Below are 14,736 nucleotides of genomic sequence, written 5' to 3' on the forward strand. Positions count from 1 at the left end.
CTCCCACCTTAACTTCCTGCAAATTGATTAGAAATGGCATACAAGATCAAAGTATGGTGCTTCCTACTTTTCCTATTGAAGCTGGTGTCGAATTTGCAAAATTGTGCTCATGCCGCTCCACAGGTGCCTTGTTTTTTCATATTTGGAGACTCGTTGGCGGATAGTGGCAACAACAACCACCTTGTAACAACTTCTAAAGCCAATTACCGCCCATATGGAATTGACTTCCCTAATGGAACCACCGGAAGGTTTACCAATGGCCGAACCACAGTGGATATAATTGGTGCTCTCTTCTCATCTCTGCTTGCGCATTATTCCTCACATATTAGTTTAGAAATTGAATTTTTTTCACATATAACACTCTGGCATTTGCAGGTGAACTTTTGGGGTTTGACCAATTTATTCCGCCATTTGTAACTGCTAGAGGCAGAGACATATTGGTTGGTGTTAACTATGCATCTGGGGCAGCAGGGATTCGTGATGAGAGTGGAAGGGAATTGGTACCCAATAATTTACATTGTAGTTATTTTTTGCCTCTGAATATTTTTACAGCGTCCTATGATTTAACTTCTCTCTTCTTCTTCTTCTTTTCCTATTTCTGTTGACATGTTCCAGGGTGATAGAATCAGCCTGAATGAGCAATTGCAAAATCATGCTGCTACATTCAATCGCTCGATTCAATTACTAGGGACTGAACAGGCAGCAACAAATTACCTTAATAAGTGCTTATATTATGTCAGCTTGGGCACTAATGATTACATAAACAACTACTTCGTGCCTGGTAATTATGAAACAAGTCGTTTATATACCCAAGATCAATATGCCAAGGTTTTAATTGACCAGTATAGTCAGCAAATAAAGGTTGGTATTACAGTCCATTTCACTTTCTAGTTTGATTCGAATAATTATTAGAGAAATTTTATGATGCTCCAATTATACAACTATTAATACTTTCTCATAGATATATTGGAAAAACAAGTAATCTAGTAGTTCAACTAGTAATAGTAAAGTGGTAAGAAATGAATTAGGAAAAGAGACATCATTGGTTTGAATCCTACTACTTGTATTTTTTGATCTACATGTAAGTGAGCGATCAATTAAGGATATGGAGTTGACGAACTCTGTTCCATTGCTTGGCTTTTAGGACCTGTGAGTCGCGTCCGTGAATATGTCATTGGTGATAAGAAAAAATAAACATGAGAAAAAATCACATCTCATCTTATAAAAAAGAAGTGTAAGAATATTTTCAGCTATTCAAAATTCTTTTTTTCGTTTTTCTCTCCTGGAACATTATAATTTTTTTTTAATAATTGTGTTATGTACATTTGTTTATGCATGATAGCCCACATATATTTCATTCTGTTTGTGATTTTTATATCTTTTTGTTTCTATTTTTCATCAGCGTTTGTACCTCTTCGGAGCCAGGAAAATTGCCTTGCCTGGACTTATACCATTAGGCAGCATTCCTTACGCATCTTCTACTCTATGCCTCAAGAATCTCTCTTGTGTGGCCAATATAAACAACGCAGTCCTACCTTTTAACGCAGGACTCTTTTCACTTGTTCAACAACTGAATCAAGAGTTGAATGACGCACGCTTTATATATTTGAATATTTCTGGAATGTCATCTAGCGATCCTTCTGTGCCCGGTAAGTCGTCAACAATGTGGTGAAATTATCATATACACGGATTTTATAGAAATCATTTCCGATTGATACATCTTCTTTTATTCTTTAGATTATAATGTTCTTTGAGATATTTGATTTATCGTATTTGGTCAATTTGAATAATTGACTTAAAAACCAATGGTGTTGGTGGACGTTCACTACTACAAAATAAGGCTATTAGCATCAGATTTTAGCAACGGATAATTCCGTTGCTAAATTTAGTAACTAAAAACAAGATAAAATTTGCAACGGAATATCTGTTGCTAATTAAAAAAATAATTATTTAAATTTTAATATAAAACTAAAATTTTACAGATCGTTGATTAATTTTTACATTATAAAATCTCAACCGTTTATCTCCAGTGTTAATTAATTCTAAACCTGCACCCCCCTTAATTTTAAACCTGCACACCCCCCCTATCTCTACTAGTTAATTAATTCCAAACCTGCACCCCCCCTCACCCAACAGAAACGTAAACAGGAGCAAAGAAACAAACAGCCGAAAATTAATTTTATCTTCATCTTCTTCTCCTTCATCTTAACAAATTCAATCTTTTTCTATAAACCACCAAAAACACAGACCCATGGCAACATCCCACTAGATCCATCATTATCACAATCGAACATCCTGATTTACCCCCTCTCTTTGTATACGGGTTGGGTTTTGCACTCTTTTCTTCAATAATTCAGGTAACAAATTTTTTTTATCGATACTTTGAATAATGGTTTTAGGCTATTCATTTGATAAAATAAGGGTTTATGAAATGTTTTTACCATGATCTATAACCTAATTATGCATTTTTAATTGAAAATTTATCAAAACCCCCAATTTAATTTGTAGGGTTACGGTTCATAAATTGTTTGAAAATAACTTTTCTGAGCATATGACTGTCTTTTTTCTTTCCTTATTCAATGCGAGTTTGTATAAAAATAGTAATTGAATGATTTTCATTGACCTTTGGAACCATTTCTAATAAACTTGAAGTCCAGGTTCGTTCTTCTTCCAGATTCGTGATATGCTGGAGAATGAGGAGAAGAATGAAAATGCTGCCTTTGTTTCTTTCTGTGGGGATATTGACTTAACAACCTTCAGTGAGAATCCAAATTTGAAAGACACATGGGCTCGTCAGGTTCGTGATATGCTGTAGAATGAGGAGAAGAATGAAAATGCTGAATTCCGAGTGAAGGAGGTTGAGTACATTCAAGCAGAGGTAGGTCCCTTTTAAATTCTTTAAGTTCTTATTTTTGTACATTCTGTTTATTCATCTTTTATTCTCTCTGTTTCTTCAATTTATTTTAAGCTTGCTTATATTCAGCTAAGGGTGTGTTTATTTATGTTTAGCTTGAATATATCTAGTTAGTGATGTTGACTTCAAAATTGTTGAAGCAGTGATAGTCCATCTACAACTTTACTTCCACCACAGAGGACCCGTAATCTTTGTGGAATATTTCAAGGTTATGTGGTTTGTTTGACAAGTGGGTTGTTTGCTAGACATATGCATTTTGTCATACCTTTAATTCTGAGGCAATGGTGGACACTGGAGCAAGCTTTTCAATACATTTCTAAATTTTGTTGAGTGTGGATTTATTTATTTTCATTTTCAAATTTTTACATATTTCTTTTATCATTTTTTTATTTGTTTTTTGAAGAAGGTTTTCCTGCTGGAATCTTTGTCTAATAGGTGTACCATAAAAATCTCAATAAAAGATTCCTTAATAAGTGATTCTTGATGATAGATTTAACTTTCTTTTTTTGTTTGAATACATATATACAGGTGAAGATAATAAAGTGTCTAGTGGAAAACGTTGTGGTAGATATTTTATTTAACCAACTAGGTGGACTGTTCACCCTTTGTTTCCTTGAAAAGGTTAGTGCTTTATCCTAGAAATTGTCTACTCCTTTTGTCCAAATATTATGATCCTTTTTCCGGACACTTCTGCTTTCCCAAATTATTAGTCTGTTATTAGAAAATCACTAATCCTGCCATGCCCTATTCATTAAGCAACCTAAATCAAAACCATCTTCTGGACTTAGCAAATTATTTCTTGAGGCTTGTAGTGCAATATATGCTGTTTTACCTGCTGGACAAGATAATCAAAGGCAACCCTTTTTATCCAAACACTTCAATGTTATTGATCCTTTGCGTATAAACAACAACCTGGGACACAGTGTCAGTAAAGGTATACAAATAGAACTCTACTATGCTGTTTGCCATCAAGTTAAATGTCATTTGAATACCTCTGCTTTTTAACGTTCCAAATTTTATCAAGCAAGGAATACAAGCCGGCAACTATTGTATTCCTATTTCTCCTAGAATTAACTGGTGTTTGTTTCCAGTAGAGTATTGAAGGTTCTTTTTACATTCCAGCAAGAGTCCCATTCCAGGTAGAAAGACATGATTACTTCATGCTGTTTTTATTTTTATGCCTTCATGCTGTTTTTATTTTTATGCTTAGCTTCTATCCATGCCTGCTTCTTCCATGATATATATGTACATGTATCAAGAACAAAGGAAACAATTTTGCATTCCTTCTTTGATATAATTGTGGAGTTTGGTTGATTTTATATTTTCTCAACTCAATAATTATTAATGATAATGCATATATTTTTTCTGGTTTGTAGCATGCCTCGACGAGGATCCATATTAGATTCTAGGAGTGATAGGTCCACTTCATCCAAATCATTTCAAAAGGAGATAAAGAAAAAAGAAGAGGAGATAAAGAAAAAAGATGATTTTATTTTTGAAATGAAACGGCAGATGGATTCCATGAAAGAATATCTTATGAACAATCTTGGATATCATGGTGGGACATCAAATATTGATCAAGGTATGCTAGCACCCATGTCCCCATCAATGCCGCCGCCTATGGCTCCCCAGATAATGACATCTATGGGTCCCACATCTCCACCAATTTATTGACCTGAACCTCAACCACTATAAACCTGATTCATCTTACGTCGATCCACAATACCATGATTGTATCTTTTGATTGTATCTTTTTATTGTATTTTGACTTATTTGCATTAATGCTAGTTTAACTAAATTTTTATGCTATGAATTTTATTTTTATTCCATTTATTATTGGTGATAAAGTCATTTTCCATATTAATTTATGTTGTTTATATATATATTCTATAACTTTTAAAATATCCATAAATAATTAATTAAAAAAATTAAAAGTCATTTGGATAAAAATAAATAAATAAATTTAATAAAAATAATATAGTCAGCAACAGATTTTCCGTTGCTGATTGTAAATAATTCATCAATCAGCAACGGATTTTCCGTTGCTCATATATGAGCAACGGAAAATCCGTTGCTGATTGATGAATTATTTACAATCAGCAACGGAAAATCCGTTGCTGATATATTAGCAACGGATAATCCGTTGCATATTTGCAACGGATTATCCGTTGCTGATATATGAGCAACGGAAAATCCGTTGCTGATTGATGAATTATTTACAATCAGCAACGGAAAATCCGTTGCTAAAAAATCAGCAACGACGGATCTGCATCCGATATTTTCCGTTGCTGATTCCGATGCTAAAATTTTTTAGCAACGGATTTTAGTTTTATTTGCAATGGATCAGTCAGTTGCTAATTACTATATTTTTTAGTAGTGGTTACAATTTTATTTTTTTTTGGTTTGGATTATTATTTTACATAACAACATGTCAATCGAAGTAATATATTCATTTAAATTTCATTTTAATGATGTCAATTTTCTTACAAATTTTTATATATCAAGATTGAATTTAGTTCTGATCAGATTTTAAGCAAATTAATCATATTATTATTGGTGTATTTATCAGAAATTTGTTTCTTGCAGTAACTTATCTGCGTTTCTTTTTTGTATGAAAGTCGATTGGATTATATTAATATAAGAAATTATTCAATATGTCTGGAGTTGTACTATATACTATAACATTAAGATTGGATTCATGAATAATTTTTTGGGTTTCATATTTATGCGGGAGGGGGAATCAACTACCGGTATACCTATTTACCTTACAATTTCTCGGAATGCTTTTATTGCTATATATTAACTACTATTTTGTTCTTGGTAATGAAAGTTTTTTTGTACGTAACAGGGTCTAGGGTTGCAAACGTTGGATGTTGTCCTGTACTTGGTAGTGCATGTATTCTAGATTCAACCCCATGCGTAAACAGGACTGAATATGTTTTCTGGGATGCAATTCATCCCACCGAATCTTCGAACCAATTCACTGCTAGAAGATCGTATTCTGCTTTTCTTCCATCTGATGCTTATCCATACGACATCAGCCATTTAGTTAGCATGCAGATCTAAGTCAAGAAAGATAATATTCCAGAGATTATATAATAAACTGATGATAAAATTATGTAAAGCAGCAGTGCAATAATAAATGCTGTAACGTGTACTTGTACCTCAAGAATAATAAGATCGGTCATGTAGAAAGCTCGGCATATTCAAATGCTCTACCAATACATCCAGAAATTCCAACCCAGAAAATTGGAATGAACCTCCGAATCTGATCACTATAACATTCATTTGAGAAAAGATGTTGCTGCAGCCACCTATCCCAGTTAACTTCGAAGAAAAAACAGTGGTAGTTGTTCAATTATTGATGACGCAGGATGTTCAGACTACTCAAAGTAGCTTTAGCTTTCTATTTATCGTTATACACTGCGTCAATTAACCACTAACCACTCAAATTGTTTTAGCCAACAGCAATCCATGAGATCATTGTTTCAAAGCTTTTGATCACAACCACCACATCTTGCTGACATATCTTTGGATACAAGGTTTAAAATTTATAATTTGATTTGAATTTCTATTGGATTTAGTGCTTTGATGAAGTATTAAAGCTGGTTGCAATGATGTTTGAGGTTTTGGGTGACAATCTTCATTCCACAATCCTCTAATTAACCAAAGAATCAAAGCATCAAGATATTTTAGATTAAATGATTAATTAAGCAGTATCAGTGCCATAGTCTAATAGTTTTACTAATTGTTCTACATTTACACATAGAACACAATCCACAAACATTATTCCCTGATAAAATCATAATAGAGGATAAAAAACTTTGACTTTCGAATCTTATATTCTCATCTCCTTATCTCTCATAGCTATATATTTATTATGGCCTTTATTTCTTCGCATGCATGCCGTTTCACTCCCTCTTATTATTATTATTAATTTTGATTTCTTAGTTTTTTTTTGGTTTCTTAAAATATATGTTGAAATAAAAGGTAAAAAATAGGGTAAGAAAGAGATTTTTTCATAATTTTGAAGCATTTAGTGCTCAAATACATTCATAATTATACTTCTATCAGAAACCCAAAACAAATTAATTCTTTTTTCCTAATTAAGTCCAATATTATCAACTATAATATTATACTCTAGCAAGTATAAATTTAAGTAAGTAAAATCAATTGATCCTACTAAAAAAAAAGTAAAATTAAAAAGTCCAAAAGAAAAAAAAAATTGGTTAAAATTTAATTTGGTCCCTCTAAATTCATCAATATTTGCTTCTATACCTTAAAATCTCTCAATGCTACCGTTGTGGTTTTCTAAACGTTTCAATGCCACTCCCAACCATCAACTAAACAATTTTTTAAATTTGCTTTTTGAGTTTTCTAGGTTTCTAAATGCATGTGATAACATAGATGTTGATTTGAGAGGGAAAGATGAGAGAAAAATCATAAAAATAAAACAAAAATGTGATAAAATTAACCTTCTGTTAGTTTTTAATAATGAAGAGCAAAATTTAAACTAGAAGAGTAGAACTGGAAAGTTGATAATCTATATGCACGAAAAAGATAGTTTATCCACATATTTCGTAAGAAAACGATCTTATATATCATTCTTGAGGTACAAGTACATGCATGTTACAGCATATTGTCAGACTGTTTTTTTTTTTTTTTCGTTTACAAGAAGTCATATTATTAGACTGCTGTTTTGCATAATTTTATCATCGTAACAAAGTAACCAAGACCACCTTATTTTCTATAAATTATTTATGGAATATTATCTTCCTTGACTTAGATCTGCATGTTAACTGATTAAATGACTGATATCGGTTGGATAAGCATCAGATGGAAGAATGGCATTGTACGATCTTCTTGCAGTGAATTGGTTCAAAGCTTCGGTAGGATGAATTTCATCCCAAAACGCATATTCAGTCCTATTTTGGCATGTGTCTTGAATGCATTGGCCATCACTACGTGCTGGACAACATCCAACGTTTGTAACCCTAAACCCTGTTATGCACAAATAAAACAGACAATTTCCATTGCTTAGAGCCAAATATATAGTAATCATTAAAACAAGAAATTATTAGGTATACTGTGACGTACTCCTTTTATACTGAGTAATTCCTCGTATTAATAAATTGTAACATCCTCCACCAACAGGTTGGATGACTTACCGAGCACAGAAGGATCGGCAGATGACAATATCCCAGTAGAATTCAAGTATATAAAGCGTGCGTCATTCAACTCTCTATTCAGATGACCAACAAGTGATACGAGTCCTGCGTTAAAAGGGAGGACTGCGTTGTTTATATCGGTCACACAAGAGAGATTGTTGGGGCATAGAGTAGAAGATGCGTAAGGAAGGCTGCCCATTGGTCCAAGTCCAGGCAAGGCAATTTTCCTGGCTCCTAGGTGGTACAGAAGCTGAAGAAAAATAGAAACAAAAGACATAAATTCACAAAAAAGATCAATTAAAATATATATATGGAATATAATGCATAAATTAAGGTACAAATACAATTTTTAAAAATAAATTATAGTGTTCAAGCTCTAACTACGAATCCTCATTCAATAAAATAGATGGATACAAGAATAAGAGAAAAAATCACATCTAGTCCCATAAAAAATGATAAGTATTTCTTATATTTCTCTCTCTTTCTTCTTGTATCCAAGTATCAATGTTTATATTTTGAGCATCATAAAATTTCTCGCGAAACGGATAGTAATACCAACCTTTATTTGCTGACTGTACTGGTCAATTAAAACCTTGGCATATTGATCTGGGGTGTATAATCGGCTTGTTGTATAATTGCTAGGCATGAAGTAGTTGTTTAAGTAGTCATTACTGCCCAAGCTGACATAATATAAGCACTTATTAAGGTAATTTTCTGCTGCCTGCTTGGTCCCTAGTAATTGAATCGAGCGATTGAATGTAGCAGCATGATTTTGCAATTGCTCATTTAGGCTGATTCTATCACAACAGAAATAGGAAAAAAAAAGAAAAGATAGAAGTTAAATCATAGGACGTTGTAAAAATACTCACGGGCAAAAAATTACTACAACGTAAATTATTTGGTACCAGTTGCCTTCCAGTCTCATCACGAATCCCTGCAGCCCCAGATGCATAGTTAACACCAACCAATATGTCTCTGCCTCTAGCAGTTGCAAATGGTGGAATAAATTGGTTAAAGCCCAGAAGTTCACCTGCAAATGCCCAAATGTAATGTCTATTCACCATCTGAACCGTATCCGTATGTGCAAATAAATTGTTCTGCTATGATCACGGTTAAGGGGATTTTGACATGTAAATTCTATGGTGAAAGAGATAGACACAAGAAAAGAAAGAGAAAAAAAAACTAAGAAATAATTTTTTAAGAAGAAGAAAGACATTATTATCATTTTGAACATCTATATGATTTTTTCTCCTCTCTCATGTACTGTAATTATTACTGTACAGTTTTTGTATGCAGGTTGTTCTATCAATTCACAACTTTTGACTAAATACCTGAACTATACAATATATAATATATTCTTAAACAATATATAATATATGATGAAACTTTATGTGGAAATAATTTCATATCCATGTTATTTTGATATTAATTACGCTATACTACGTGATAAACAAGACGTAAACTGATATAATTTGGTATTTATGAGACAAATTATTTTGCATTTCGAAACTAATGTGAAAGTGATAACGTGCAAGGAGATGAGAAGGGAGCACCAATGATATCCACTACGGTTCGGCCATTAGTAAACCTTCCGGTGGTTCCATTAGGGAAGTCAATTCCATATGGGCGGTAATTGGCCTTAGCAGCTGTGACAAGGTTGTTGTTGTTGCCACTATCCGCCAACGAGTCTCCAAATATGAAAAAACAAGGCACCTGTGGAGCGGCATGAGCACAATTTTGCAAATTCGACACCAGCATCAATAGGAAAAGTAGGAAGCACCATACTTTGATCTTGTCTGCCATTTCTAATCAATTTTCAGGAAATTAAGGTGGGAGCTGTTGAGAAGTATTTGAAGCAATGGAGTTTGAAAACTGCGAGGAGAACAAAGGAATCAATGGTAACACAGCCTGATGAAAACGTTGGGATTATATAGGGTTGGAAGAGGAGTGCAATGCTACAGACATGGTAGCAGTAAATTATTTATTATTATTATTATAGTTCACTTTGAATATTTACTTTTAGGTTATTTATATTATTATTTATATGTTTTGAATATTTGCTTTTGCTCATAATTAAAAAAAAAAAATAGCTTTCTTAATTATCTTTTCTTTATTTGGCTATGACGAATGATTTAAACTATTATGAGATTTTGAAATCAATTATTACTTTTAAATAAAATTTCAGACATTTCTATTCTTATTATTTCTAGAAATTATCTAGTTTCCATCATACATTGCATCAATAATGAAAACTAAAAAGTTTTATAGCATTTATTCAAAATAGACATGTTTACTCCCCAAGGTAAATTTATTTTATTTCCAGAAAAAAATGGAAAAATAACGATTTTTTAATAAACTATAACAGATAGGTGATAATATAAATTGTATGTATTAAAAAAATGATAAAAAAAATTGGAATGATTTTTTATATTTCCCTTTTAAATTAAATACTGGGGATACTAAATTAAAATTAAAATTAAACGTTTTTTTTCTTATAATTTAAACTATAACAGATAGAACTAACGTTTTTTATTCTTATAATTTAAACTAAGAGCATAATATTCATGATAAATTAAAATTTATTCTTCATTTGGGAAAGGGAGATTAATCCTCACATTAATTAAGATAAAGAATGATCACTTTATCCCAAGCACAATATTACTTGAAACGTTGCCGTTCCTTGCTAACTCACTTTCTTGGCCTCTTTGTCAGCATTTCATGAGGTGGTTGGGCATTAACGCTGCGTATGGGAGCATTTGATTTTGTGGAAAATTTGAGGATATTATACAAATTTAGAATACAATATTTAAGTTTATTTATCATCGTTTATCTTTTTAGTTCATGTATACAAATTTGAGGATATATGATACAAATTTATCATATACTTGGAATAATATATAAAACACCTTACTCAATTATTATAAAAAACATCTTGATTATTATAAAGCATATTAGATTTTTTTAAAATCCAATTATAGGTGTATACGGACCATTGCTAGATTTAAAAAGAATGTTTGGTCCGTTTTGCAACGTGATAAAATATAATTGAAACTGTATTTTATCTCAATTACATAATTTTTAATGTATTTAATTAATTAATAAATATTATAATTTTAAATGGATTCTACTGAAAATCCTCTTAGAACTTTGATTAACAAAAAAAAAAACTATAATATAGTTATATTTTTAAAAAGCGTATATTTTCAAACCATAATTATAAAAACAACAAACACACATGAAATTTGCAACTATCACTCTTGAGGCGTGGGATCACAACTCATTTAATATATTTTTTCATATGTACTTGGCATTAATTTAGAATTCAATTTCCCGGCGACCCACACCTTGTGCACGGACCATGCTTAATATCTCTATAGACATTGACCGAAAGAAATAAATTATGTAACTGAATGCTGAAATTAATCCCTCGATAACATCATCAAATGAGATTTGCAAGCAATCTTCGAACGAGATCATAATAATAATAATAATAATAATATACAATTCGAATGAAGGAGATGATTAAGATGATTAATTCTAAATTAATAAAATATAAAACAAAATTGAAAGCAAAACTTTAATGAAAAAAAAAGAGCATGGAAAGAAAGCAGTAGAAGATGGAACTTCAAAAAAAAAGTTTTTATATGAAATGGAGGCTACATCTCAATAGGTGATTTTTTCGGTTAGTGATCAATATTGACGGCTGATTTGGCGGCTAATTTGGTGGCCTCTACACGTATTTTAGAGTTCTTAATTTCATATCGACTGTAATTTAAAAAGCTGAAGTCACCGTTTTGTTTTAAATTGGGAAGACTAGACAACTAATCCTTAAAAATCAGAAGAATTACCTAATTTCTGGCGTCGGAGAGGTGCTTCAGTACTTTCTTTATAATTATTTGTTTTGTTTTTTTTTTTCATCCATGTTTTGTTTTATATTTTTTTTTATAGTCTAATTCTATTGAAATATAGTTTTAAATTATATACAAAAACAAAATTAAAAAGAGGATCATAATGTAAATTACAAAAAAAAAACACATGATGGATTATAGTTTTTATAATTTTTATTTTCATCTAAAAGTTCATTTTATTTATTTTTAAGTTTATTAATTTGAGATATAAAAAAGAAAACAACAAGAAAACAATGAAAAAAAATAAAAGTTGACGGTTGGCTAAATTATAACTATTAAAAAAATCATTCTTAATATTAATAGGTTTCATTTCATGAGAGAAGTTTTATTGAGATGTTTTTTTATTTTTTATTTTTTATGAAAAAGTAGATCAAGGTTAATAGGTAATTTTTACTCTAATTTAATTTTGTGTTTTAAACTAATTTTGAAATGTTTTTAGTTGGGAGATTGATTTGTTAACATAATATGAATGTTTATTAAATATTTTAAATTGTATTTTTCTTTCTTCATGTAGATGTTATCGATAAGAGAATTACTATCATTAATTATTATTTGAAGTTCCCATTTTATTGCCGGATGATCTATTAAATTTTATTCAATATATATATATATATTATTGCATTAATTACAAGCTATATCACATAAATTGGTAAATATAAGTTAATTCAGCAGGATGTTTACGATTACTTCCTTCCATCACTAATAAGGTATGGGAACCAAAAGCTTCACCAGCCAATATTTGGCCTTTTTTTTTAAATCATGCATGCAACTAGTCTGCACAATTTAAGGAGAATCTTCTAAACCTATTCATAGATGTGAGAATTGATGGGGTTTTGTTGTAACTCAATTTTTTACCATAATTTTTGTATATATATTTAAAATAAAAAAAGTCTAAAAAATATATTTTTTCAATAAAGTTATCTGTTTTGTTCTTTTTATTTAATTTTTGTGTGCAAGGAATATTAAAAACATAAAACAATATATAAATCGATGTAGCTTGGGTTGCAATTGGACCAATATTTAAATATCACGAGCAAAAATGATGTTTGAAAATTTTTAAATCATAATTAAGGTCTGAATAAAAAAGAAATGGGTTTAAATTGGTTTAATTTGGCTAAAATTAAAAGCAATTAAGGTTCAAGGATGAGTTTGGAACAAGTAGCCAAGTTATAAAATCAATTGAGGGCTTGATTGAAAGAGAGAAATTTGAAATTTGTAGTCAATTTGGCTTAAAAACAAAGAATTGGAGGAATAAGGATAAGATTGAGTAAAGCAGAGAATTTAGAGGGTGAATTTTATTTTTGTTAGGGACTGAATTGAAAGAAATTAAGAAAAAAGATGGAAATTAACCAAGCTTAAGAAATTGAAAAACTAGGAACCAAGGAGCAAAATGCGCCGAAATGGAGAGACTATAATGAAGTTTGGCACAATTAAATCAAAGAAAAGAAGAAACCCTAACCAAGACTCAAAACGACGTCATTTCAAATTAAATGAAACAGTGCATTTTGAGCGAAAAGGGAAGAGCAACAGTTGGAGTTTCAAAATAACGGCGCCGTTTTGTTCATGGCATTTGCAGAGTTTTGGGCAGGAAAGAGACAAAATCAGTGAGGTCTCATGCAACTTTAGGGCTTAGTTTCGGTCCTGATTAAGTCTCTTTATGGTGCAGAAACGATGGAAATGTGTCTACTAACATATCAGCTACAATCTTGGTGCACGAAATCAGAGTTTAATTTCCAGAATCAGCTAAATCAGCCTCCCTCCAAGACTAACTATCGTTCTTTCCATTTGGATGTGAGATTTAGATTGCAAAATCTAACCCTATCTCGATGAATCAAGTAAAGAGCATGTTTTTTAATATGTTGGCTAGCTACAATGATACAAGAAATCAGGCTTTAACTCTTAGAATCCGCTATAGATTTCGTGTCAAACATGCTCACTCAATTAACCTCCTCCCAATACCAGCAGCCATCCTTTCGATTTTGATGAAAGATTTAGCTTTCAAAATTTGGTCATATCTCCATGAATCAAGCAAAAATCATGTTTTATGGTATATTGGATACAATCACGATACAAGAGATCATGTTTTAACTCTCCGAATCCACTACAGATTCTTAGCCAAACGTGCCCTCTCAGTCACCTTTCTTCAAAGACCAGCAGTCCAGCCCTTCCATTCTTGTTCAAGACCCAACCTTTAAACTTTGATTCTCTCCCCATAAATCAAGCGAAGAGGGGTTGGCGGCCGGATCCTAAGCAGATTTTCAATTCAGAATTGTCATAATTTAATTTTTGAATTTTCAAAAACAAAAATAATACGATAAAAAATGAATGAGTAAAAACTATTTGAGAACTGAGTTAAAATAATACAAATTTGAAGTTTGAGGATTGAATTATAATTTGGGAGTCAATTTGGTTAAAAATTGAAAGAATTGAAAGTTTGGTGATTTAATTGAACTTAGAATTGTTTAATTAATGAAATCAGGGACCCAATTGTTAACTGTTAGAAGTTCAGGGGCCAAATTAAAAATAGTCATTTCGTGTGAAATCGGTGTCGCTCTCAACGCACACTGTTTATCATCTCCTCATCCTGAAGATCGGATCAACAGGGGACACAACCAGCAGATCATGGACCACGATGCCTATGATACCTCACGGAAGGCATGAACACACGACCTTCCTGGCTTTATAAAAGCTAGAGAAAGGCCTCACAGGGAAAAGGACAGGCTAAAAAACACACAAAGAGAAAGAC

At 31.6% G+C, this 14,736-nt stretch overlaps 2 protein-coding genes and 1 long non-coding RNA gene across 3 annotated transcripts; 2 read left to right on the top strand and 1 right to left on the bottom strand.

Moving 5' to 3' along the window:
• Positions 1-23: 23 nt before the first annotated feature.
• LOC133668124 (GDSL esterase/lipase At1g29670-like) lies at positions 24-5,980 on the top strand. The gene is made up of 5 exons (XM_062087864.1): positions 24-283; positions 376-500; positions 616-861; positions 1,403-1,649; positions 5,763-5,980. Exons 1-5 carry the CDS (start codon positions 34-36, stop codon positions 5,978-5,980), a joined length of 1,086 nt encoding a protein of 361 aa, XP_061943848.1. The 5' UTR covers positions 24-33.
• LOC133668227 (uncharacterized) lies at positions 2,146-4,727 on the top strand. Its single transcript, XR_009833655.1, has 3 exons — positions 2,146-2,357; positions 2,658-2,878; positions 3,443-4,727. It is a non-coding gene; the product is annotated as an uncharacterized LOC133668227 (long non-coding RNA).
• A 1,503-nt stretch (positions 5,981-7,483) lies between the features above and the next one.
• Positions 7,484-9,965, bottom strand: LOC133668225 (GDSL esterase/lipase At1g29670-like). The gene is made up of 5 exons (XM_062087996.1): positions 9,636-9,965; positions 8,987-9,112; positions 8,642-8,886; positions 8,083-8,332; positions 7,484-7,915 (listed from the first exon to the last, which is right to left on the bottom strand). Exons 1-5 carry the CDS (start codon positions 9,883-9,885, stop codon positions 7,710-7,712), a joined length of 1,077 nt encoding a protein of 358 aa, XP_061943980.1. The 5' UTR covers positions 9,886-9,965; the 3' UTR covers positions 7,484-7,709.
• Between the last annotated feature and the right edge of the window lie 4,771 nt (positions 9,966-14,736).

This window comes from Populus nigra, chromosome 11 (assembly GCF_951802175.1).
Source record: "Populus nigra chromosome 11, ddPopNigr1.1, whole genome shotgun sequence".
In the NCBI taxonomy this organism is placed as follows: domain Eukaryota; kingdom Viridiplantae; phylum Streptophyta; class Magnoliopsida; order Malpighiales; family Salicaceae; genus Populus; species Populus nigra.

What these genes read in the sequence shown, in the direction of transcription:
- LOC133668124 (XM_062087864.1), top strand. Translation starts at nt 34, where the DNA reads ATGGCATACAAGATCAAAGTATGGTGCTTCCTACTTTTCCTATTGAAG. An exon ending in AACCACAGTGGATATAATTG is followed by an intron (nt 284 to 375) that starts GTGCTCTCTTCT and finishes TGGCATTTGCAG; the next exon opens with GTGAACTTTTGGGGTTTGAC. An exon ending in TAGCGATCCTTCTGTGCCCG is followed by an intron (nt 1,650 to 5,762) that starts GTAAGTCGTCAA and finishes TGTACGTAACAG; the next exon opens with GGTCTAGGGTTGCAAACGTT.
- LOC133668225 (XM_062087996.1), bottom strand. Translation starts at nt 9,885, where the DNA reads ATGGCAGACAAGATCAAAGTATGGTGCTTCCTACTTTTCCTATTGATG. An exon ending in AACCGTAGTGGATATCATTG is followed by an intron (nt 9,113 to 9,635) that starts GTGCTCCCTTCT and finishes GGGCATTTGCAG; the next exon opens with GTGAACTTCTGGGCTTTAAC. An exon ending in TGCCGATCCTTCTGTGCTCG is followed by an intron (nt 7,916 to 8,082) that starts GTAAGTCATCCA and finishes TGTGCATAACAG; the next exon opens with GGTTTAGGGTTACAAACGTT.